This window comes from Notamacropus eugenii, chromosome 5 (assembly GCF_028372415.1).
Source record: "Notamacropus eugenii isolate mMacEug1 chromosome 5, mMacEug1.pri_v2, whole genome shotgun sequence".
Lineage (NCBI taxonomy): Eukaryota > Metazoa > Chordata > Mammalia > Diprotodontia > Macropodidae > Notamacropus > Notamacropus eugenii.
In genome coordinates this window covers 51,563,290-51,590,206 of record NC_092876.1, presented here as the reverse complement: position 1 = coordinate 51,590,206, position 26,917 = coordinate 51,563,290, and the positions used below count along the sequence as shown (strand labels likewise).

The 26,917-nt window shown below is 40.3% G+C and overlaps 1 protein-coding gene across 3 annotated transcripts in view; it reads right to left on the bottom strand.

Moving 5' to 3' along the window:
* TNFRSF8 (TNF receptor superfamily member 8) overlaps window positions 1-26,917 on the bottom strand; it is an 82,172-nt gene that overhangs the window by 34,857 nt on the left and 20,398 nt on the right. For all 3 annotated transcript variants that reach the window (XM_072608908.1, XM_072608906.1, XM_072608907.1), the window contains exon 3: window positions 4,014-4,136. In XM_072608908.1, the coding sequence (XP_072465009.1) occupies window positions 4,014-4,136 (123 nt within the window). The remainder of the gene's footprint in view (window positions 1-4,013; window positions 4,137-26,917) is intronic.

Genomic DNA, 26,917 nt, shown 5'->3' with positions numbered 1-26,917 from the left:
GAGGGAAGTCCAGAAATATAACAGAGTTTGGGGATGGATACAAAGGGACCATAAGAGTGGGAGAAATGAGGGGGGTGGGGCAGGCAATTAGCTACTGGCCTGTATTCTTCAGAGGGGCAATTTCAGTGGAATATAAACTCCATGTGGGTAGGCACACTTTTTCATTTTTATCTTTGTATATCTAGATCTTACCACAGTGTCTTGCACCTAGTAGACTTTGAATCAATGTTGATTGGATTGGATTGGATTGGACTGGACTGGATTGTGTGGCATAGTGATAGAAAGCTAGACCTGGAGTTAGGAAGACCTTGGTCCAAATCCTAATTCTGACACTGTCTATGTTATCCCAAGCAAGATACTTCTCCATCTCTGGTCTTCAGTTTTCTCATCTGTAAAGTGACTACATGGCCTCTAAGGTCCCTTTCACCTCTAAATTTATGACCTTATGAATTGCTTTACACTTTCCAAGATGCTCTCACATGCATTGTTTTGTTCATTCAAAGACAAGTTCATATAATTCCACTGAGGCAGACACCATACCCTACAAACCAGCTCCTCCTGCTGAACTCCTATTTCTCTTAATATTTCACTACTCTTCCAAAACCTTGGGGGTCATCATGACTCCTCCCTCTCCCTTGACCTTCATACCCAATCAGTCTCCAAGTCTTGACTATGCTACCTTCACAAAATCTCTCCTCTCTGTCCCCTTCTCCCCGATCCCACTGTCATCAGCCCAGTTGAAGTCCTCAGTGCCTCTCAATAGGCTTACCTGAATAACTTACTAACCAATTCTCATTCTTCTAGTCTCTCCCCTCTCCCATCTAACCCTTGCCTGCTGTCCAAATAATTTTCTTAATGCACAAATCTCATTCTGACACTCCTCAAACCTTTTTAATGGCTCCTGACTATCTACCAGATGAAAATCTTTATTCTCCAGCCTACATGAAAGGTCATTTACTCTATCTTTCCAGCTTTATTTCCCAATATCATTTTTAATAATAATAAATAATAATTAATATTATGTTAGCATTATGTTAATAGTATTAATTTTTGTTATATAATATATTAATTTATATTCATTAATTATATTAATAATAATATCCCCTAATCCCCTTTATACAGTTGACTTCCCAGTCAAACAATGCCACATGTAGCGCTAGTGTTTTCCTTGTTCTGGATGCTATTTCTCTTTTAATGCAGCCGAAGATCACATTACCAAAAAAGCTAAGCTGAAAACAATTGCTACATCACATCATTGACCAAATATGGAATCACTCGACATTTTCCTTACTTTCCAACCTCTGCATATTTGCTTACAATTTCCTCCATCTAAAAAGTACTCCTGTTACATCTCTGCATGTCAAAGTTCTGCCCACGCTTTGAGTCCAATTCAAATGCTATTTCCTCATGAAACCTCAGATTCCTTCCCTCTCCACCCTCAGCAGGGGTGAACTTCTCCTTTGTCAAGTCTTAAGAGCACTCTGTACTTCCTGTATGGACTCATCCCATTTTGCCTTGTGCTATAAAGATTAGACTTTTAATTCTGATTTCTTCTACTAGACTATAATCTCTCTGAGGATAGGGATCATGTTTTATTCATTTCTGAACCTTCCTGATGGCTCCCAAACACAGAGCCTTGCCCATAGTAGGCCATTGGCATGTTTGTTAAATGAATGAATGAATGATGAGATGAACAGACGGATGAATGGATTGAATGTACTCTGAGCTACACCAATCTAAGAAGTTATTTTGATAACAAACATTATTATATCATAACAAATATTATAACAAACACTTCCTCTGTATTTCCAAAGACCCATGATTTCATCCTGACTCACAAATCACAGCTCCTTCACTTCTTTAGAAGTCATCTTCATGAGCTACCATGTACCTCCCCACCCTCCAAAAAAGCCAACTCACCACCTGGTGGCTACACTTCAGGCAATGAGCCTCTCTGGGTTTATCTGGGCTGGTCCTCCATTGACATGCAGTCCAATGTACAGCTAGGGTCACAGAACCAAACTCAGTATGAGTCAGAGAGTGATTCAGAGGCTGAAAAAAAGGAAGTACTTCTCGGATGTATTCAGAGGAAAAACATCCAGTACTAGGGAAGTGAGAATACTTCTGCTCATGCGGTCAGACCACACTTAGAGCAATGTTCGGTTCCAGGTGCCACATTTTAGGAAGGACATGGATCCACTGGAGAGTGTCCAGAGGGAAGTAACCAGGATAGCAAAGGCCTGGGGATGTTTAGCTTGGTAGAGATAAGTCCTGGGGTGGGGGAACTAATTGCCTTTTTCAAAAGTATTGAATGAGATAACACTTGGAAAGTGCTTGACCAGCCCTAAAAGTCTCTTTAAAAGCCAACTCTAATGACTTATTATCTTAAGGGTAGTCCATTGGAAGAGGGATTAGATGCATTTGGCTTGGTCTCAGAGAGGAAAACCAGGATCACTAAGTAAATGTGACAATGATACACATTTAGGCTTGATGTAGGGAAAAAGTTCCTTACAATTAGTTTTGCCAAAGGAGCATGGATTTCCTCTTTAGGGAGTGCACTGGTCCACCCCAAACTGAAGACTGGTGGATCACTTATTGGGAATGTAGAAAAGAGGCTTCCTCTGGAGCTGGTCTCTGAGGTCCCTTTCTGAGATTCTGTAATTCTGTTGGGCTCACACTCAAAGCCTCTTTATCCAGATTCATTCATTCATTCAACAAATATTTATTTAATACCTACTGTGAACAAAGGCACAAGCAGCTAGGTGGTGCAGTGGATAGAGTGCCAGGTCTGGAATCAGAAAGACTCATTTTCCTGAATTCAAATCTGGCCTCAGACACTTACTAGCTGTGTGACCCTGGACAAATCACTCAAATCGGTTTGTCTCAGTTTTCTCATCTGTAAAAATAAGCTGGAAAAGGAAATGGCAAACCACTCCAGTATCTGTGTCAAGAAAATCCTACATAGGGTCATGAAGAGTCAGACGTAACTGAAACAACTCAACAACAATGTATGTATACAAGACAAGCCTTTCTAGTGGTGGGGTTTTTTCCTGGTGGCACGGGCTTTGTGATTCCAGGATCGTGTCCATGCCATGATGCAGTGTTAGAGGAGGACCTTAGGAGAAACAGGTCTGAATGCCTAGTTAATGTATAATGAAGAAAGAATATACATACAGCAACTACAAAGGGGAGGGGGAGGGAATAAGCATTAATATAACATGCCAGGCACGGTGCTAAGCACTTTATCTCACAACAACCCTGAGAGGTAGGAGCTGTTACTGTTCTGTGTTGTACTTGACAAAACTGAGACCAACAGAGGTTAAGTGACTTGCCCAGGGTCACACAGTTAGTAAGTGAGGCTGGATTTGAGGTCAGGTCTTCCTGACTCCAGGCCTAGCTCTCCATCCTCTCTATCACCTAGCTTCTTCTATAATAATGTAAATTAAAAAGGACATATCTGAATTCAGATTCTACACAGTGTCTACTCTTGGTTCCAAATAACTCGTGATGAAATACACTTCCCTGCTCTCAGCAGAAAGGTGGGGAAGTGGAGGAAGGACTATGGATAGAAAAGGCAGCAAATGTTGTTTGTCAGTTTGATTCGCTGAACTGTGCTTCTTTGTGATGGAAGGACTCCCTGGGCATTATGGGTTATTGAACAATCACAGTGGTTTTTAAAAATAAAAAAGCAAAAAATATCAATAAAAATAAAAAATAAAATAAATAAATGTAAAACACAACATTAAACAAAGACGTAACGACTTGGCTCTCTCTGGACTATAATGAGAAGCATGTAAGGACTAGCTCAGAGGAGCTGACCAGCTCTCTCCCAACCAGCAGATTTTAGAGGACTCTCTCCCTTGATCTCTTCCTTATATGGCCTCAAGACTACACACACACACACACACATTCATAAACATTCATACACACACAGTCATACATGCACAATCCCTTCATAAATGGAGGACAGAGCAGGGAAGACATAAACCAGTGGCCAGCAGCAAGGACAACACCTCTAATGCAGCTAACACAGGGCTGGCAGCGAGATTTCCGCTCTTCTTCCAAGTAATAGTCTGGATCACACTTCTTTCTGCAGTCTTCAGGTCCTTGGGGACATGGCTTCCAAGGCACCTGACCTAGAAGAGAGAACAGAGCTGTTTCTACGTCTTTGGAGAGCAGCATAGCAGGGGTGGGTTTGGAGAAAAGTCTGAAGCTGTCCCTGCCCATGAGACCCTGGACAAGTCATTTGATCTCTCTAGTCTCAAGTTTCCTTATCTATAACAAAGGAACATTGATTTAGAGGTAGAAGAGGCCATCTCAGGTCTTCAGGACACTGCTCCCTCTTGGTTCTTCTCCTACAGATCTGACCACTTCTTCCCTGTCTTCTTTCCTGGATCCTTCTCCAATCCATGCCCTCTAACCATAGATGTCCCACAGGGTTCTGTCCTGGGCTCTCTTCTCTTCTCCTTCTGTACTACTTCAGTTGATGATCTCATCAGTTCCCATGAATTTAATGACCATCTCTGTGTCTATCCTGCCACGATCTCTCTGCTGACCCCCAACCTCACATCTCCAAATGTCTTTCAGCCACCTTGCACTTAAACTCAACATGTCCAAAATGGAAAGCATTATCTTTCCACCTAAGCCCTCCCTGTCTTCCACCTTCCTTATTACTGGAAAGGGTAACACCATCCTCCCACTTCCTTAGGCTCACACCCTAGACTCCTCATTATTTTTTACCCTCCATATTCAATCTTTTGCCATACATACAGTCAATTTTATCTCTGCAACATCTCTCAAACACTCCCCTTTCTTTCCTCTGATATTGCCACCACCCTGATGGCAAGAACTCTTGCTTGGATTGCTGCCTGGTGGTGAATCTGTCTGCCTCAAGTCTTTCCCTTTTCCAATCCATCCTCTATTTGGCTGTCAAAGAATACAGAAATCAAAGTCCTAACTGAAAGAATCCCAGACACATAGAGGCTAAATTTAGCAATTCTCTTGAAAAATAACAAATTTAGCATGCAACTGGAAGAAAGACTTTCAAATAGAAAGGAAAAGAGATTTGGATAACACAAGACTATTCTTTGCCTACACAAAAACACAAGAGAGAATGGAATAATGTGTTCTGAAGACTGAGGGAGCTCCAGATATAGCCCAAGGTGACCTACCCTGAAAATGTGAGCTTAACCATGAATGAAGAAAAGGTGGATATTCAACAATAAATTAGTACTCAAAAGATTCTTAGAAAGTAAGATCCCAGAGAATGAGAAAGATGCTATAGGACCAGAAAAGGGGAAGTGCCCCAATTTTCAAAAAATGAAGAAAGAGTACAGTCTGCACATTATAGTTAAATACTCATTGAATATAGGCCAGCGAGTTTGACTTCAATTCCTGGCAAAACTTGAAAACATTGGATAAAGAAATGGTTTCTGAAAACCAACTTAAAAAGCAATTGGTGATTACAGATTGTGCCAGCTAAATGTCATCTTCTTCTTTGATAGAAGGCTGGGAGATTACAGGAATAGTGTCCACAGAATTCACCTACTACTGGACTCTGTCCCGGTCAGACCCCATATAGACTACTAGATGCTCCATTTTAGGAAGGATTCTAATACACTGGAGCATATCTGGAGAGTAGAGAAAATAGAATGGTGATACTTGGAACCGAGTGAGCTGAGAATCAGTTATGTTTAGCCAGGAAAAAAAAAAAAAGATTTAAGGGGAACACAATAGCTATTGTGAAATATCTGGAGGGCTGTCAAATGGAAGGGGTATCAAATGTGACTCAACTCCAGAGGAAGCACAAAAGTAGGAGCAAAGATGGGAAGGTTCAAAAAGGCAGGTTTCATTTTGATGTCAGGAAATCCCTTCTGACAATTTGAGGCTCCCTTGATCAGCCTTGGGAAGGACTGATTTCCTGCTCCTTGGAGGTCTTTAAGAAAAGGGAAAAGGAATACTTTTTGAAGATGTGGCAGGGGGTAACATTATTCAGGTACTGCTTGGACTCATCTGAAGTCCCTTATAGCTCTGAAATGCATTGATTTCATAGGAATATAGATAGCATCTTGCCATGTTCAGAATTTTGTCAAGCCTTTCAGTCTCAGGATTCCTTTGTACTAAAAAATTACTGATTTCTCCCCAAAGAACTTTGCTTTATGTGGGTTATGTCTATGGATGTTTACCATATTAGAAAATAATATCTTATTATTATGATAAAGGAATTTTCTATTTTCTTTTAATTTTTATTATTCAGGGCTCAGGACCATCCCTCCTGTAACTTTTGGCTAACTAAAAGCCCATCTTCTGTTAATATTAATCCTCACCTGACTAAAATGTGTTCCATAAGATGTGAACATTGACTTGAGGCCTCAAACGTTCCTTAAATAAGAAGTCAGAGGAAGAATCTCAATTGTCTCTGCTTCCTTGGCAACATGTAAATCTCCCTTTCCTCAATCAATCTATTTGTGAACCCTCTAAATATAATTTGATTTGTAACTTGACTTAGTTTGCCTATAAAGTTATTTAAATAAGTTTATGTATGAGTTTATGACTCTGAGTGTATTCAACTTTTATGACATTTCATGACATACGAGATTCTGGATCTGTCTTTTCTTTAAGTTTTATGACCTAAGAGACTGCAATATGTAAAAAAATTATTCCTGTCACTCTGACATAATTTTGCATATAAGAGAACTTGCTAGAATCCTAATGATTGTTTAGACTTTTTTGTCTAAGAACTGAACCTATGTTTAAACATAATAATAAAACCTAGGTTTTTCTTACCTCTTATAATTTCTGCACTTTGGTCTACTCACACATCTACTCATAAAATCAAAATGGAGATATTTCTCCCATAACCTTATTTTGACCTTGCAATCCTCTTGAAAGGCTCTTGGGAACCTCCAGGTCCCTGGACCACTGAGGACCACTACCTTCCATCTACGTGATTTTCACAAAAATTCTATAAGGCAGGCAGTGCCCTTCTACCTGTGATAAATGAAGGAACTGATTTAGAGTTAGAAGGGCTCCTGGAGGCCATCAAGTCAAATCCTTCCCCCCATCTTTTTTCCAGGTAAGGAAACTGAGTCAGAGAGAGGCAATGACTTGCCCAAGGTAAAACAATTAGGATCTTTGGGTCATAAATTTGGAACTAGAAGGAACCTCAGAAGCTCTCTAGTCTAACTCTTCATTTTACAGAATAGAAAACTGAGGCTCAGAGAGGAAGTGACTTGCCCTAGGTCACACAGGTAGTACGCAGCAGTCAGAGTTTGAACCCAGATTGTTTGACTCCAAAACCAACACTCTTTCTATGATGAGCTGAGGTCATGTAGCTAGTAAATTTGAGTTAAGACTAAAATCCAGATCTTTATCCAGTGCTCTCTCCCCAACACCACTGGGAAGATTGGTTTATAAAACCTTGGCATGATCTAACTCACAAGCATATTTCTCAAGTTACAGATGAGATTACGTGAAGGTATTTTATGATCACAGGAGACAGAGACTTGAGTATTGGGAACTCCAAGGTGAGGAAATTCTCTTTCCCAGTGCAGATCATCACCTTCTCTGAAACTAGTAGTCTTAGTTGCCTGGGACACTAGTGTGTCCAGTATCAAATAAGCAGGATATGTCAAAAGCACGACTTGAATTCAGGTCTTCCTAGCACTCAGACCAGCTCTCTACAAACATTTCCAAATTGTGTCTCTTTGTGATTATAAAGCAATAAAAAAGTAAATTATTACAACTTCTGAACTAAGGTGATTTCTAACCTCCCAAGAAAAGCTGATTCCAGAAGTAAATTCAGTCAAGATTTTAAAATATCATCCTGTCGGAGGTAGAAAGTCTAATTACCAAAGGACTGGCCTTGACAAGATAATCGTAAATAAAACCCTGATGGTCAAATGTGCTCCACTTTTTCCCTATAGATAGAGGCCTACCTTGGTCTTAAAAGCATCTACCAACAGGCCACATGAGCAGGACAATGAGAATATTAAACTAACTACAATAGGGGATTCCTTTTGTGAAAAGAAAAATAGGATAGAGAGGGAGTAACGAGGTAGAGAGAACCTTGAATGCCAGGCAGAGATATGCTTGGATTCCACACAGGCGCCATTGATGGAGGATGGAGGTTCATCTTCTGTGCAACACCAGGGGGAAATTCCCTCCTCACAAGTTTATGCTCCTGGGCTGGTGGTACCTGGAGCCTATCTGACCAATTACCTCTGGGAGGAGAGGTGGAACAAGAACTTTTGATGGATTTGGAGTTAAAAGGTCAAAACAGCTGAAAGAGACCTCAAAGGTCACCTGATCCAGGATCCAGGTCCTCATTTTAGTGATAAGGAAACCAGGCTCCAAGAAGGAAAATGACTTGCCCACAATTATATCCATCGTCAGTATTAAAAGCAGGATTTGAACTCAGGTTCTCTCAGTGGGTTTTTCTACTGTACCACACTGCTTTCTTCAGTTGGAGGCCCCAAATTTCAATATCGGCTCTATTATTTACTACTTGGGTAAATCTGGGCAAGTCTCTTCCTCTTGTTTTGTTTTGAATTTTCTCCTTTCCCTTTCGGTTTTTCTCTCAGTAAAATAAGGGTGTTGAATTAAACAGTAGTTCTAAACCTGGGGGCCCTGAACTTGTTTTAAAAAAATATTTGGACAACTGTATTTCAGTATAATTGGCTTCCTTTGAGATCCTTATTTATTTTGCACATTTAATAACATGATTCTCCAGGCTTTACCAGACTGTCCAAGGAGTCCAAAACACACAAAAATGTGAATTTAGGGTTAGGGTTAGACCCCCTAAGGGAGATGACCTCTAAGGTCCCTTTCAACTCAAAATCCCGTGATCCCTTGCCCGATTTTTCTCAGGAAGGGAGTTTGGGTGTAGGAAGGGGGACCCGGAATTTTCAGCCTTTCTTTTCTCCTACCTTGACCTGGTAGGAGAGAGAAGGGGAGAGGAAGGGGGAGGAAGGGTCTCTACCATGGGGTTCCTGCCCTGGAGCCCTCCAGCTCCCTTCTTACCCCTTCCCTATAGTTCCCTCAAACCTATCGTCCCAGTAAGCCCCATGCAAATTCTGTTACTGAAGACCGAGTGTTTAAATCAGGCAGCAAATGTCAGAAATTTCCTTCCCAAAGTGAGAGGGGGTTTTTGTGTGTGTGTATGTGTGTCTGGTTTTGAGGTTTTTCTTTCTTCTGTCCGGAAGCAACCCCACTAGGTAAAACACCGGCAAAATGCCCCGCCCACTGCTCCTCTCTTGCCCAAGCATCTGGTTGACTTCCCGGCGGACTTCTGTCCTCTTGAGGGGAGGGAGGGAGGAGTGCTCCCCCCATGAGTCACTGCGGCTAGGGGAGAGGGGAGGGGAACCCCATTCACAACACCCTGCTGCCCTGGACTTTTCCTGTTCCTCAGTCCCTGGGCCTGAGTCTGGTAATAGCACCCATCCAGCCCCATGGTCCCCCACCAGGTTAGTGATGGGGGGGACCAGGGAACTGAAAGGAAGTCAATTTCTTCCTCATGCTGTGTGTGGTTAATGACCTGGCAGAGGTAATGCAGAAACCCAAGAGAGACCATAGTGGAGACAGGGCTCAGAACCCTTTCCTGCTTTGGGATCAGGAAAAGGCTATTACTAGAAGTTTTGGAAAAGGGGGAAAGGAGGGGAAATGTAGGGGAGGAGGAGCATGCTGGAAATGAGATGAAGTATCATAAGAGTTCAGAGGAGAAAGAGATTGCTTCTGGCCCAGGCAATCGGGGAGGGCTTTTCAAAAGAGGTGGCAGTCTAAGCTGGGACTTGAAATCCATGGAAGATTTCAACAAGCAACTGGGGGGGAGGAGGGGGCGGAAGGATGGGGGCCATTCCAGGGAAAGAAATTATCTATATGCAAAGGCTCAAAGGCAGGAAAGTACACAAGCTCAATTTGGTTGGAGAGGAAGAGTAAGAAATTCTGCAGGGATTGGCTGAATGGAGGGATGTGATGAACTGTTTTCCATCTTGTCTCTGCTCTCTGTCGCCATCTCAGAGTAGTAATGGCTAGAGAGCTGGCCTCGGATCCAGGAAATCCTGGGTTCTGACTCATACTGGCTGTATGACTCTGGGTAAGTCACCTAAACATTCAAGGCCTCCAGGTAACCCTCTGGTTAATTTGCAGAGAAGAGGCCAATGAGTACAAGTAGAGGGACTTCCCAGCTTCAAGTCAATGAAATCAACAGATCTAATCCTCACCCCAGGACTTAGCTAAGGGTCCCCGATGATGTAAGCATTTAATAGGTTCAAGATTGATTTGATGGTAAAGGGCCCTGAAAGGTAGACTGACATTTTTTTTTTCAGTCAGAACTATGATTTCACTGGTGTAAGGAATTTTCAGTAAGGAAATCTCTTCTACCAATCAATCAATCATCAGGCATTTATTAAGTACCTATTATGCTAGACACTAGGGTAGAGAAGCAAAGCACTGAGCTAGCCACTGGGGATACAGAGACTAAAACAAAAAAAATAACAACAAACAGCTGAATAAATGATCGTTAATTGGCTGATTTTTCATTCATTCACTTCTTAGAGACAGCTTGGTGGGCAGCAGGTAGAGCACTAGAATCAGGAAGACCTGAGTTCAAATCTAGCCTCATACACTTCATAGCTATGTAAGCCTGGGCAAGTCACTTAACCTGTGTGCCTCAGTTTCCTCAACTGTAAAATGAGGATAATAATAACACCTACCTGGCAGGGTTATGTGAGGATCGAACCAGATAATTTCTGTAAAGCACTCAGCATAGTGCTTGGCACATAGTAGGTGCTTAATAAATATTTGTTTCCTTTCTTCCTTCTGCAATGTAGCCTCAAAGGGTTGCCTAGAGCACCAAGAGGTAAGGTGACTTGACCAGAGTCATGTAGGCAAGATGTGTTAGAGGTAGGACTTGAATCCAAGTCTTCTTGATACCAAGGTTAGTCACTATGCCCCACAGCCTCTCTATCTGGCAAATTGAAATATGGATATTTGTTAAATATGTATATTTAATATATATTAAAATACAAATAAATATATTAATTTAATTTAATTTATTTTAATTTAATTATTAAATGTATTTAAATACAAATAAAATATATTTAGTATTTAATAAATATATAATTAGATATTTACTAAATGAATGAATGAGGTCTGGGATTTCTCCCTAGCTTTGTCAATGCTATGCCCTCCCCTCCATCATTTCAAGACTCATCCCGTACAAGAACCTTGAGTAGCTAGATCTCTAATCCTTGCATCTCCCTCATGGTCTGCACGCAGCAGGAACTTAGAATTTGTGAATCAGGGTCCTTCATGGTAAACCCCACCCCACCCAGTCGTATTATTGTCAGGACAGTATAAGATACTATGTGAAAACACTTAAGGTTTATACAGCCATGCAAATACAAGGTATCATTGATACCATCTGGCTCAATTCAACAAGCATTTATTAAGCACATACTATATGCAGAACATTTGTTTGTGTTCGTCCTTCATTGCCCGAAGAAGACCATGCTATCAGAGAAATGATGACATGACTTGCACTTGACTTTGTTTTGAGTGAGGGAGGGCTGTGCAGGTCACCAGCCTCACTTCTCCTTCAGAGCCATCTGGATCCAACAGGGCATTTATCATCCTGAGAGAGACCAAAAAATTACTACAACTCAGTCCCTGCCTTTATAGAACTCACAAACTTGCAGGCAGAGAAGGTACCGATATAGATAACAGAATAACATGATAAGAGTGGTGTTGTTTTTCATTTCTATTTGACTCTTTGTGACCCCATAAACCATACTGCCCATGGGGTTTTCTTGGCAAAGATACCAGAGTGCTTTGCCATTTCCTTTTCCAGTGGATTGAGGCAAATAGAGGTGAAATGACTTGCCTAGGGCCACACAATTAGTGAGTATCTGAGGCTACATTTGAATTTAGATCTTTCTGACTCCAGGTCTAGCACTCTATCTACTGAGCCATCTAACTGCCCTAATAACAGTGTCCAGGAGGTTCAAAATAATGTGCCAGGAGAGGTCTAAGAAGAAATCAATTCTTCAACAAGCACTTATTAAGCTACTTCTATATTCCAGCATTGTGTCAGATGCTAGGCATACAAAAAAAAGTCAGATTACTGACTTGGGGGGAATCAGGGTAAGTGTTACTTGAACTGGGCTTTAAAGTTAAAGTCAACAAGCATTGGTTAAAAAGACCACAAATTCACAACACGAGAAGGGGAGAGAGAACATTCCAAGCATACGCACTTCCTACACGAGTTTTACCAGATTCTAGAGCAGGGGCAGGGTCACATGTGGTCTTGAGGCTACAAGTTCCCCACCCCTGTTCTAGAGGCAGCTAGGAGGTTCTGAGGACCAGAGAGGGAACTGCACTTCAGATGAATGTACCCAGAAGGCCCTGTCTAAAGACAGAGCAATGACTGGAATAACCATAGCTGCCAAGCATTGTGGTCCATCAATTCATTGGCATGTGACTGGTTTTAGATATTTTTTTAAGTCTGTAACTTGATGAAAGCATAAATTAAATCAAATGACAATTTAGAAACCATGGGGAGATTTTATAAGGACTATTGGGCTAATTTTTGATGGAAAGACAGATTTCTTGAGTTTTACTTTATAATTATCATCATTAGCAGCAACAGCTGACATTTATTAAGTCCTTATTGTGCATCTGGTACCATGGTAAATGCTGGGAATACAGAGAAAAGCAAAAATATTCCCTGCTCTCAAGGAACTCACAGTGTGATGGAGAAGACAACATGCCAACAATTATGTACAAACTGATATATATATATATATATATATATATGTACATGCAGATATATACACACATATGGAAATATATAGGGAAATTATATATATCCAATTTTTCTTATACATTATAGGAAAAATTGTATATATATGGAAAAATATAGAGAACTGATATATGTGTGTATGTATACACACACACAGGGAAAACTGGATACAATCTCAGAGGGAAGGAGCAAACATTGAGGAGGACCAGGAAAGGCCTCCTAAAGAAGATGGTATGAGCTGAGACTTGAAAGAGGCCAAAGAGTTATAGACAAATCACTAACCACCAGGAGGTTCCAGTTGGGGGCATAAGAGGTTAAGATGCCAGCAGAAGAGAAGCTAAGAAGTCCAAGGGATGAGATAAACAGAAAAAGCAGGAGAATGAGCTGAGCACAAAAGGAGATATAAAAAGTTGAAGAGAGAACATACAGGAAACAGCAGCACAGACAACTGACTCTTTAGCTTTGCTGGGAACCTGCTGATTGGAGGAGAATCATTGCTTTGTTGGTTGGGTGGGAAAAGACTGGAAGCTCATCGGTTGAGAGCAGAATCCTACTCCTGTGTGAAGCCTATGGGGTGACTGTGCTTCAGTTATCATCTGTAACTGAGCAAAGGGAAATCTTTTAAGGGTACCTGTGTCTCCTGCTTTCTCTGGTTTTGGAAAGAGAAACAGAGGAGGAAGATAGATTTGCTTTGGCTGAGAGAAGACTCTTTTTTTTTTTTATTTTTATTTTTTATTTTTTTTATTTTTTTTAATGTTTAACAATCACTGCCATACAATTGCGATTTTATCCCTCCCCACCCACCCCCTACTACCTCCCTCCCTCCCCACGACTGCATACAATTCTGTATAGATTCTACATATACTTTCCTATTGAGTATATTTTCACTATAGTCATGCTATGTAGTCAGACTAAGATAAATGAAAGAATCCGTATAACAAATCAGAACATGATACACAAACAGATACACATACACAAACATGATCTGCTACATTATGTGAGTGACTTCCATATTTCTCTCTCTGAGTGTGGAAGGCATTTTGCCTTGAGGTCCACCATTGGGATTTTTTTTTTTCAGAAGTTCTTGTGTTATTACAAAAATCTAAGTCTACCAGAAAATACTCTCACACACTGTGGTTGTTGCTGTGCATAAAGTTCTCCTGGTTCTGCTCCTTTCACTCAGCATCAGGTCATATAAGTCCTTCCAGGCCTCTCTGAAGTCTTCTTGTTCATCATTTCTTATGGCACAATAGTACTCCATTACATTCATATACCATAATTTATTCAGCCATTCCCCAATTGATGGACATCCCCTTGACTTCCAGTTTTTGGCAACTACATAGAGTGCTGCTATAAATATTTTTGTACATGTGGGACCCTTTCCCATTTTTATGACCTCCTGGGGATATAGTCCTAGTAGCGATATTGCTGGGTCAAAGGGTATGCACATTTTTGTAGCCCTTTGGGCATAGTTCCAAATTGCTCTCCAGAATGGTTGGATGCGCTCACAGCTCCACCAACAATGAATTAGTGTTCCAACTCTCCCACATCCTCTCCAGCATTTATCATTTTCTTGTTCTGTCATGTTTGCCAATCTTATAGGTGTGATGTGGTACCTCAGAGTTGTTTTGATTTGCATCTGAGAGAAGACTCTTGAAGCTGACTGGACAAAATGGAATCCCCCACTATTTGCAGATCAGGGGATCTGGCAATTCTTTACCTTAAGGAGAATTTTTGTTATTCTTCAATGAGAGTGTAACACTTATCTCAGCACCCTGCTAAGAGAGGCTGGAAGCAAAAAGAGCCAAAAGAACTTATTCATTAGCACGAAAGCAAGAAGAGTGACTTTGCTGAGTTGGAGACCAGTGATAATCAGAAGGGAATCAGCTAGTAGAGAAGCAGGTTTGTTTGATTGTTCCTAAAGGGAACAAGGACGTCAATGACTGAAGTCCAGAGGTGTAGGTTGCCCCAGAAACATGGGTTTCTCTTCTCATGTGCCTTCTTGCAAAGTTTCTAAAAGTTTCTCTCCCCAACATACTTTGTGCATTGATAGGACAGTGTCACCTGGGTGCTATTTAGTAACTGTTATGTTTAATTATTACTATTTTTGCTTTCTAGTAAGTAAGTATTTGATTATTACTACTTTTGCCTTATCATTAAGTAAATGTTATATTTTAATAGCTAATGCTCATCTTATTTGGTATTTGTTAAGTTTAGAATTAATAATTTAAAGAAAAACTGCCAAAAAAATAATGACTTGTCAATGGTGACTTGTTTTGTGAAAGTGGGAAGCACCCAGCAGGGGCTCAGAAATTAAAATAGTGAGTAATGGAGCTGTCACCTCCCTGCCCCTCAACACACCAGGGTTACCCCTGGTATTCTAAAAGACAGTATTGAGTCATAACTACATGGTTGTGGCCCGTCTCTGGAAACACCAGGCCTGTGAGCGTGAGTAAAGGTTCAGTGAGCAGATTAATGCAGAGATCAAGGGCAAGTGTGGACTGAGGGAAAGGCACACCACACCCAAAGCTACACATGTATTTACTTCCTGTCTGTGTGTGTATATATGTGTGTATGTGTGTATCTGTATCTATATATACACAAAATACACATAAAACTTTTATGGTGTTTTCCCAGGTTGAATATAAGTTCCTGAAGACAGGTATTGTTTACCTTTTATCTTTATATCCTTAGTATCCAAAAATGTCTTGCCTATGGTAGGCACTTAATATATGCTCATTGATTGATTGATGTAAGTATTGGTGGATGAATTCTAAATGTCTAACTGTGTATCATTATCTGAATAGCAGTGTTGATTCACTTGGCTTTTCCTGTGTGAATCCTTAGGCTGACCTCGTCTGAGGAATTTAAGGATCTCAATTAGGAAGTTCTGCCTGTAACATACCGGGATTTGATGTAATCAGCAAAATCACCAGCAAACAGGAACATCTGGAGGACCTGACGCTCCCTCTATCATTCAGACTCTGCTGGACATAAATGACTTGCCATTTGCTACATGCTACATGGACTGTATTTGCTTTCTTACATTTACTATATACTCCATATGCTATAAATATATATGCATATATACAGATATAATTTTACATATTATGTATATATGAACATATATATACTTTATATGTGCATACATCCATACATTTCTACATACAAATGTTCTTTATATATACATATATATACATATACATCCTATCTCACTTAGAATATTGCAAAATTCGTCTTCCTGGCTCAAGTTTCTCCCTACTCAAATCCATCTTCCACACAGCTGACAAAGTGATTTTCCTGAGGCCCAGGGAGCCCATAAAGTGTCAGAGCTGGGAGGGACCTCAGCTCAGGCAGTTACAAAATAGAATCAATTACAGAATGAAATCAAATAGAAAATCAATATTTGGTTTTCTCAAATAGAAAAATAAGAAGTAACAGTGTATATCTCCAATAAGCTTATAGTCTATCAATGCTAATAGTTTGCACATCATTTCATGATTTCATTTGAACTCATAATAATCCTTTAAAATAGTAGGAAAAGTATTATTACCACTACTACTACCACTACTACTGCTATTACTGCTACTACTACCACTTCTACTACTACTACTACTACTAATTATTATTATTATTACTGTTGAGGAAACTGAGGATCAAAGGGCCTCCAATAGAATATACTAAGGGACTGGTACATATATAGAGTATCTCTGACATAATTTCTAACATGGAACAGCCTGGGGAGCCTGCATCCAGAATGCCTTTGAGAGATTTTTCAGCATGTGTAGACATTCTGTAACTGGTTAGAGTCAGCTAACCAGATGGTGAGGAGAAACCTTTTACATTGGCTAAGCAGACAAAACTTAAGGAGTCTTCAAAAAACTCTACACGTAGAAAGTGTCTTGGCCATTCTCTTTGACTCCTCTCTTGGTCACTCTCTGCTTTGGTTTATCTCCATTGATGGCATCTGGTGAAAGTAATAAAGCTATAAGAGGAGAGGTCTTGCTCTCTCTCTCTCTCTCTCTCTCTCTCTCTCTCTCTCTCTCTCTCTCTCTCTCTCTCTCTCTCTCTCTTCCCTCTCCATTTCTCTCTTCTCTCTGTCTCTTTCTTGGTCTGTCTGTGCATGTGTCTGTCTTTCTCTCTGGCTAATGTAAGACCCTGTGAAAATAGGACTCTAAGGGAAGGAGAGTAATCAGGAGGCTCCAACCTTATAAATTTCCAAAGGTGAGGAAAGCAATGCTCCAGGAGTCCAGGGTTCCCAGTGGTCCAAGTCACAGTCAGCCTAGAATTGAGGTCCTGGGGACAGAGAAATTTCGCAGAGCCAAGGACTCTTCAGGAGGCATTTTGATGGTAACTTGATGGGACCAAGGCAATGTAGAAAGTGTGCTTAGGAGTGTACCTACTCTTCCTGGAAATGGAGGTGGTATAGGGGAAAGTGTCAGGAAGTATTAGAGAGAAATGTTTGCATTTCTGTCCTTGCTTTCTTTTTGAAGTAAATATCCCTTTATAAAAGGGACTGGAGTATTAGTCAGGCACCAAACAGTGGGGGACACAACCAGCAGAAACTTGAGCAGAGTCCCCCTCCCTGAGGGGGAGATGTAGTCAGTCAGTCAAGCATTTATTAAGTACCTACTAGGTGCCTGGCACTGGGCTAAATGCTAGGGATATAAAGAAAGGCAAAACAAACAAAAACCAGCCCCTGCTCTCAAAGAGCTCACAGTCAAATTTGGAAGATGACAAGCAGACAGCTATGTACAAACAAGCTATAGACAAAATGAATTGGAGATAATCCACAGAGAAAAGGCGCTGGCATCTTGCAGAAGGCAGGATTTTAGCTGAGACTTGGAGGAAGCCAGAAGGCCCAGATGATTGGGAAGAGAGCTCCTGCCATTGAAAATGCCAGAGGTCAGGAAACAGAGTACTCTCTGTGCAAAACAGCAAGGAAGCCAGTGGATCAAAGATTATGTTTGTGGGGTAGGGATGGGTAAAGAATACTGGAAAGGCAGGAAGCAGTTAGGTTATGGATGGCTTTCAAAGCTAAATAGGGTATTTCATATTTTATCCCAGAGGGAAAATAGAGTCATTGGAAAATATTAAATAGGGTGGTGAAGTGATCAAACCTGCATTTTAGGAATGAGTCAATAATGATAACCTTTCTGAATGGCTTCAGGAAAGTTATTAATGTTCATCAATTTGATGGATTAGTAGAGGATGAACTGGAGTGAGTAGAAACTTGGGGCAGGAAGACCAGCCAGCAGACTATGGCAATAAAATGGGCGTGAAGTGATAGGAGCCTGTAGATACCAAAGCAGTGTCACAGGAGAGAAGAAGGAGTAGGGGAGAGATGATATGAAGGTAAAATCAACAGGATTTGGTAACTGGTTGATATTGGAGGGTGAGAGACTAATGAGTTGAGAATGATACTTGGGTTGCAAGTCTGGTTACTGGAGAAATGGTGGTAACTTCCATAGAAAAAGGGAAGTTGGGAAGAGGGAAGAGTTTTGGGGAAAAGAAATGAGTTCAGATTTGGACACATTGAGTTTAAGATGTCTATAGGACATCTGGTTCAAGATACCCAATAGCAGATGAGAGACTGGAGGTCAACTGTTATTTTTGTTGCAGATGTTCAAATGTTGTTCATTTTCAAAGAGGATCATGACATCCTGGGGTGGTCTTGTCTTGCAGGTGAATTGGATTTAAGCGAGGCAGAGTCATACAAAGTCATCAACTACACTCTCTTCTAGACTCATCAGAGTCCAGCAGTAGGACAAAAGTCATGACAACTGGTAATAGCCTGGGATGCAGTGGATGACTTTGGCATCTCTGATGTCTGACCAAGCTCTAAATGCTCCATAGTTCTTGCTTCAGTCATTTTCATGGCCACTGGAACAAATTGTTCTCATCCGCCCATTCCACCAGGGAAAATCTTCACATTCTTAGGGTAGACATCCACCCACTTCACCAACAAGTTTGAAGCTTTTGGCTACCCCCAACCTGATTTAGTCCATCTGCCAAGATGGTTTATCAGGGTGTGGCCCCTGAGCATGCTACACCTTCTTGGAGCCACAGGTGAGAGTTGGGAGACAGGTGGACACCAAAAGTGGATGAGTAGCCCTCATCATAGAGATGTGAGTCCTCCCTGAACACCCCATATACCACATACTGGAGATCAGCACAGAAGTTAGAGCTGCACTGAATGACCAACATAGAGAAGATCGCTGAATTCATGGGCGTTGATGAGATCACCAAGTGAAATAGCAAAGAGAGAGAAGAGAAGAGGAACAGGGAAGGGGATGAGTGGGATATCCACATTTAGCAGGTATGACTTGGATAAAGATCCAGTCAAGGACCCTGAGGACCAGTCAGACAGATAGGAGGAGAACCAGGAGAGAATGCTATCATAAAAACCTAGAAAGAAGAAAGTATCAAGAAGAGGGTAACTGATAGTGACAAAGGTTGCAGAGACCTCAAGAAGGATAAGGATTGAGAAAAGGCCATTGGATTTGGCAACAAAAAGACCTGTAATTTTGGAGAAAGCAGTTTCAGTTGAGTGATATGTTTAGAAGCTAGACTGTAGAGAGTTAAGAAGAGAGTGAGAGGAAAGGAAGTAGAGGCACCAAATGTAGATGGTCTTCTCAGAGTTTAACCACAAAAAGGAGGGGAAACACGGGAGGACAGTGGGACAGGTCAAGTAAGCAATCTTTTTTTGAGGACAGGGAAGGCATGGGCATGTTTATAGGTAGTAGAGAAGCAACCAGTAGACAGGGAGAGATTGAATTGAGAGAATGGGAATGAGAGAGGGGGGATATGTACTGAAGAAAAAAGGGTAATAATGATTTTTGGCAAGGGGAAGGGCCACCTCGTATATGAGACAGGGGTGAAGGAGATAGTATCTTCTGAGTGATGTGAGATGAGGAGGAGGGACGTAGAGGGATCTTATGTCAAATGGCCTCAGGCTTTTTTCTCCAGCAATATTCTCAAGTGAAAGAGTGAATGTAGAGGGAGCCATGGGAGATTTGAAGAGGGATGAAAAGGTTAAGAAGAGCCAGCATGGTGAACGGGATAGTTAGTTAATTAAGGGCCATATGAGTTATGTAATAAATTAGTAGTGGACTCAATCAGAATGATTTCATTTTTTTCTCTAGTTTCTTTTAGCAGCACATGGGTAGGAACAAAGGCAGTGAATAGCGAAAGTAATCCAGGGCTGAAACTTGGCAGGGTACCATCTTTGGTAGGATAAAGAGCCAAGGGAATTTATAAATATTACACAGTAGAATTGAACTGGTTTGCCAAAGGATCAAGATGGGGAAAGGAGGGGGGGTGTATCCAGTGCAATAGTAACAGTGTGGGAAAGAAATGAAGGGTGGAGGCATTGAAAGGCATGAACTAATAAACAACTTTAACAAAGTTCCAGGATATAAAATAAATCCACATAAATTGTTAGCATTTCTATAACTAACAGTCGAACAACAAAAAGTAGAAAGAGAAATTCCATTTAATGATACTGTAGACATTATAAAATATTTGGGAGATTACCAGCCAAAATAAACCCAGGAACTGTATGAACACAATTACAGAACACTTTTCACACAAATAAAGTCAGATCTAAATAACTGGAAAAACTTCAGCTTCTTGTAGGTAAGTGGAGCTAGTATAATAAAAGTGATAATTCTACCTAAATTAATTTACTTATTCAGTGCCATACCAATCAAACTACTGAAAAATTATTTAAAAGAGTTACAAAAAACAATGCAATTCGTCTGGAAGTACAAAAGGTCCAGAATATTAAGGGAATTAATGAAAAGAAATGCCAGAGAAGGTGGCCTAGCCATATCAGATCTTAAATTGCATTATAAAGCAATAATTATCAAAACTACTTGGTACTGGTAGAGGGATGGACATAGTAGTCAGTGACTACAGTAATCTACTATTTGATAAACCCAAAGACCCCAGCTTCTGGGATAAGATCTCACTATTTGACAAAAACTGCTGGGAAAACTGGAAAACAGTATGGCAGAAATTGGGCACAGACCAACATCTTACAACATATACCAAAATAAAGTCCAAATGGATACACAAAACTAAATATAATGACTGATACCAAAAGCAAATTAGGAGAGCAAGGAATAGTTTATCTGTCAGATTTATGAACAACGTAGGAATTTATGACCAAACGAGATAGAGAACATTATGAAATCCAAAATGGATAATTTTGATTACATTAAATTGAAAAGTTTTTGCACAAAGCCAATGCAGCTAAGATTAGAAGAGAAACAGAAAACTAGGAAAGAATTTTTACAACCAATATCTCTGATAAAGGCCTCATTTCTAAAATGTATAGAGAACTGAGTCAAATTTACAAGAATACAAGTCATTCCCCAGTCGATAAATGGTCAAAGGATATGAACAGGCAGTTTTCAGAGGAAGAAATTAAAGCTATTTATAGTCACATGAAAAAATGCTCTAAATCACTATTGATTAGAGAAAGGCAAATCAAAACAATTCTGAGGTACCACATCACACCTATCAGATAGGCTAACATAACAAAACGGGAAAATGATACATGTTGGAGAAGATGTGGGAAAATTAGAACACTAATTCATTGTTGGTAGAGTTGTGAACTAATCCAACCATTCTGGAGGACAATTTGTTACTATACCCAAAAGGCTATAAAACTGTGCATACCCTTGACCCAGCAATACTACTTTTAGGGTTATATCCCAAAGAGATCATAAAAATGAGAAAAGGACCCACATGTACAAAAATATTTATAGCAGCTCTTTTAGTGGTGGCCAAGAACCGGAAATCAAGGGGATGCCCATCAATTAGGGAAAGGCTGAACAAGTTGTGGTATATGAATGTAATGGAATATTATTGTGCTATAAGAAATGATGAACAGGTGGACTTTAGAAAAACATGGGAAGGCTTATATGAACTGATGCTGAGTGAAGTGAGCAGAACCACAACACTGTACATAGTAACAGCCACAGCATACAATGACTGACTTTGATAAACTTAGCTCTTCTCAGCAATGCAAGGACCTAAAACAATTCCAAAAGACTCACTATGGAAAATATCATCCACATCCAGAGAAAGAACTATGGGGTCCGAATTTTGTTTTGTTTTTTCTCTCTCATGGTTCCTCTCTTTCATTCTAATTCTTCTATACAACATAACTAATGTGAAAATATGTCTAATACGAATGTATATTTAGAGCCTATATCAGATTGCACACTGTCTCGGGGAGAGGAAAAGGGAGGCAGGTGGAGAAAATTTAAAACTTATGGAAGTGAATGTTGAAAACTAAAAATAAATTATTTTTTTAAAAAAAATGCACATGCCTGGCACACAGTACACATTTAATAAATACTGGTTGATGGATTGACTAATACAATTAGCAAGTTGACCTCAGGTTTTCCTGTCTCCCTGTCTGGTGCCCTAGACAACACCACCTTTGCATCATCCTTCAACGTGGTTATTCTTTCTGCCTCCACCTGAAGCGCACACCTAGAAGAGGTATAGAAGAGCTCACCATCTTTCCAGGTAGCATTTCTACTTCAGGAGAGCCTGCATTGTTAGGAAGTTGGTTTTTTCCCCTGACATCTGGCCTAAATGAGCCTCTCCACTACTTCCATTCACTGTTCCAAATTTTGTCCTCTGAGGCCAAAGAGAAATCTAACCTCTCCTCCCCCTTCCCTCCCTTTAAAGACTTGAGGACAGCACTCATGTCTCTCCACCCTACTCCACTACCCAATCTCCTCTTCTTCGGGTAAACATTGATAGTCGTCCCTTACATGGAATGAACTCAAGGCTTTGCACCATCTTGCACATCCACCTTTTGATGCTCTCCAGTTTCTCAGTCATTCCTAAACTGGGGTGCCCAGAACTGAGCACAACTTTGAGGCTTTGGCCATTTGGGGAGATGAGTGACTGAGGCACAGTGTGTGCTGGTGACTTGTGATCTGCATCACTGGAGGGAAAAACCTATGACAATGAAACCTGAGATGTTTTGAAATACCAACGTGTGTTGATACCATCTGTCTTGTCTCCAATATCACACTGTCTGTCCTTAGAGGGCAGAGACCAGTGGAGGGTTGGTTGGAGCAGGGTTTTCTGTACTCCATAGAAGATAACCCTATGTACCTAGACCATCCAATAAATGCTTGTTTACTAAAATGCAGGGCAGGCAATTACTATGTACTTTCGTTGTGTCCACTGTCTTGCCATATAGAAAACAGGCCCTTTCACTGCCATCATACACTTGTTAAATCAACACTGATGTGATCACGGGGTTTGAGTAGCAAGAGACATTCATGAAGTCCAAGTTCCCCATTTTACAGAGGAGGAAACAGAAGTCCAGCCCAAAAGGGGGAAGTAACTTGCCCAGTCTTACATAGTTAGCAAACATGAAAGCTGGGATTTGAACCCAGGGCCTCTGACTGAATAGCTGCTATGTGCAATGCACTAGGCAGGATGAGAGAGATGTGGAGCCTGAGAAATGACATCAATTACATAGCTCTTCAAGATTTGTAAAGGACTGTATCCCCAAGAGATCACAAAAATGGGAAAGGGCATGTACAAAAATATTTATAGCAGCACTCTTTGTGGTGGCCAAAAACTGGAAATCAAGGGGATGCCCATCAATTGGGGAACGGCTGAATAAATTGTGGTATATAAATTTAATAGAATACTATTGTGCTATAAGAAATGATGAATGGGAAGACTTCAGAGAGGCCTAGAAAGACTCATATGAACTGATGCTGAGTGAAAGGAGCAGAACCAGGAGAACTTTGTACACAGCAACAACCACAGGGTGCGAGGATTTTTTCTGGTAGACTTAGAACTTCATTTCAATGCAAGGACTTAAAAAAATTCCCAGTGGTCCCTTAAGGCAAAATGCCTTCCATAGCCAGAGAAAGAACTATGGAATTGGATGACAGAATGAAGCAGACCATTTTCTCTTGTGTTATGTTTTGTTTTGATGGTTTCTCCCATTCATTTTAATTCTTCTGTGCAACATTACTAAGGTAAAAATGTATTTAATAGGAATGTATGTGTAGATCCTATGTAAAATTGTATGCCGTCTCAGGGAGGGAGTGGGGAGGCAGGTGGGGAGGGGGACAGAAAGGGGAAAAAATCTAAGTTATATGGAAGTGATTGTAGAACACTGAAAACAAATAAAATAATAATAAGAAGAACGATTTGCAAAGCACTTTGCAAATACTATCACTTTTTATCCCCATAACAACCCTAGGACTCAGGTGTTATTATTATCTTCATTTTACATATGGGGAAACTGAGGCAGACACCTGCTAAGTGAATTACCCAGGGTCACACAGCTAGGAAGTACATAAAAACCCTAAAAGATAGGGGTTATTATTATCATCTGCCTAAAGTCATATATGAATTCAGGTCTTCCTGACTCTGGGTCCAATACTCTATCCATTGCACCACCCAGCTGCCTCTGTAGAGGTACGGAATGCATCACCTTCCCCCACCCCCTTCCCATTGACCCAAACCTGCCTCTCCTCTTAAGTTACCTATCTAATTGAAGGAAATGGGGATGGTTAGCCTGAAGAAGGGAAGGTCCAGGTTGGGGATTTGTTCTGTGAAGTTTAGATTCAGTCAAAGGGCTTCACTTGAAGACCTAGAGGGCCACATGTGGCCTCCAGGCTGCAGGGTTGGTGTCAGGAGAAAGTTCCTAATCATTACGATTCCCAAAGTAGGAAACACTGTCTCAGGAGGTAGTGAGTTCCCCGTCACTGTGTTTCAAGCAGAGTCTGAATGACCGCTTGTCACCTATCATAATCAGGGCTGTGCTGGGGCCAGCTCAAGCCAGCTTGTGAGAGCCAATTGTTAAATTCTTGGTGTGAGCATTTACATCTTGGAAACTGGCAAGCTACACATCAGGGCTTAATTTATTGCTCTGTTCGTTGTCTGGAAGACTTAAGAAATGTTAATAATATAGGTTAAGCTTGCTGCTGCTATTTGTCCTTCATTTTCCAAGAGGATCATGACCTCAAGAAGGTGATGCCATGACATGCAAGTGAATTGGATCGAAGTAAGGGAGGACTGAAAATGTACTGTCAAAAGTGGATTTGGAGGAGAGCATAATGGACTCTTTTTTTTTACATATATAATTTATTTATTTTTCAGTTCTTAACATTCACTTTCACAAGAATTTGAATTCAAAATTTTCTCCCCATCTTTCCCCACTCTCCACTCCAGGACAGCATGTACCCCAACCACCCCTTCCTCCAGTCTGTCCTCCCTTCTGTTATTCACCCTTCTTCCATCCCCCTTCCCCTCTATTTTCCTATAGGGCAAAATAGATTTCTATACTCCATTGCCAGTATAGCTTAATTTCCAGTTGCATGCTAAAATAATTTTTAACATTCATTCTTAAAGTTTTGAGTTCCATTTTCTCTCCCTCCCTCCCCACCCACCCTCATTAAGAAAACAAACAGTTCAATATAAGTCATACATGTGTAACAATACAAAGCACTTCCATAACAGTTATGTTGTAAAAGACTAACCACACTTCTCTGTGTCCTATCCTGACCTTCATTTATTCCATTCTTTCCCTTGACCTGTCCTCCCACAATAGTGTTTGCTTCTGATTATCCCTTTTCCCAATTTGCTGTCCCTTCTATTATCTTCCCTCTCCTATTCCCTTCCCCCTTGCTTTCCTGCAGGGTAAAATAGATTTACATATCCAATTGAGTGTGTGTTATTCCCTCCTTAAGCCAAATCCCATGAGAGTAAGGCTCAGTTATTTCCTTTCATCTCCCCCCTCTTCCCCTCCACTGTAGAAACTCTTTCTTCCGTCTTGTATGTGAGATGATTTGCTACATTCTACCTCTCCCTTTTTCTTACTCCTAGTACATTTCATTCAACAGTAAATTTTATTTTTTTAGGTATGCTCCTTTCATATTCAGCTCACCCTGTGCCCTCTGTCTATGTGTGTGTATATAGATAGATATACACACATACATACACACTATATATGTATATATACATACATTCATGTACATATACATACCTACACATATATAATATACGCATACATACATACATACCCATACATACCTACATATATATATATTCCCTCTACCCTAACACTGAAAAAGGTCTTATGAGTTACAAATAACATCTTTCCATGTAGGAATGTAAACAATTCAACTTTAATGAGTTCCTTAAGGCTTCTCTTTCCTGTTTACTTTTTCATGTTTCTCTTGATTCTTGCATTTGAAAGTCAAATTTTCTACTCAACTCTGGTCTTTTCAACAAGTATGCCTGGAGTATCCCCAAGAGATCATAAAAATGGTAAAGTGTCCCACATGTACAAAAATATTTATAGCAGCACTCTTTGTAGTGGCCCCAAACTGGAAATCAAGGGGATCAATTGGGGAATGACTGAATAAATTATGGTATATGAATGTAATGAAATACTATTGTGCTATAAGAAATGATGAACAAGAAGACTTCAGAGAGGCCTGGAAAAACTTCTGTGATCTGATGCTGAGTGAAAGGAGCAGAACCAGGAGAACTTTGTGCACAGCAACAACCACAGTGTGCAAGAGTTTTTTCTGGTAGACGTGGAATTTCACAGCAATGCAAGAACTTAAAAAAAAAAATTCCCAATGGTCTTCTAAGGCAAAATACCCTCCACATCCAGAAAAAGAACTATGGAAGTCAATCGTAGAATGTAGCAGATCATTTTTTGTGTGTGTATTATGTTTTGGTTTGTTACATGATTTCTCCCATTCATTTTAGTTCTTCTACATAGCATGACTATAGTGAAAATGTATTTAACAGAAATGTATGTGTAGATCCTATATAGAATTATATGCCATCTTGGGGAAGGAGGGGAGAGGTGTGGGGTAAGTAGGGGAAAAAAATCTGTTATATGGTAGTGATTGTAGAACACTAAAAATAAATTATATGCATATATATATACACATATATATACATATATATATGTATATATATATATAAACAAGTCCTCTATTTCATTGAAATTCCATTTTTTCCCCTAGAGCATTATACTCACTTTTGTTGAATAGGTGATTCTTGGTTTTAATCCTATCTCCTTTGATCTCTGGAATATCATACTCC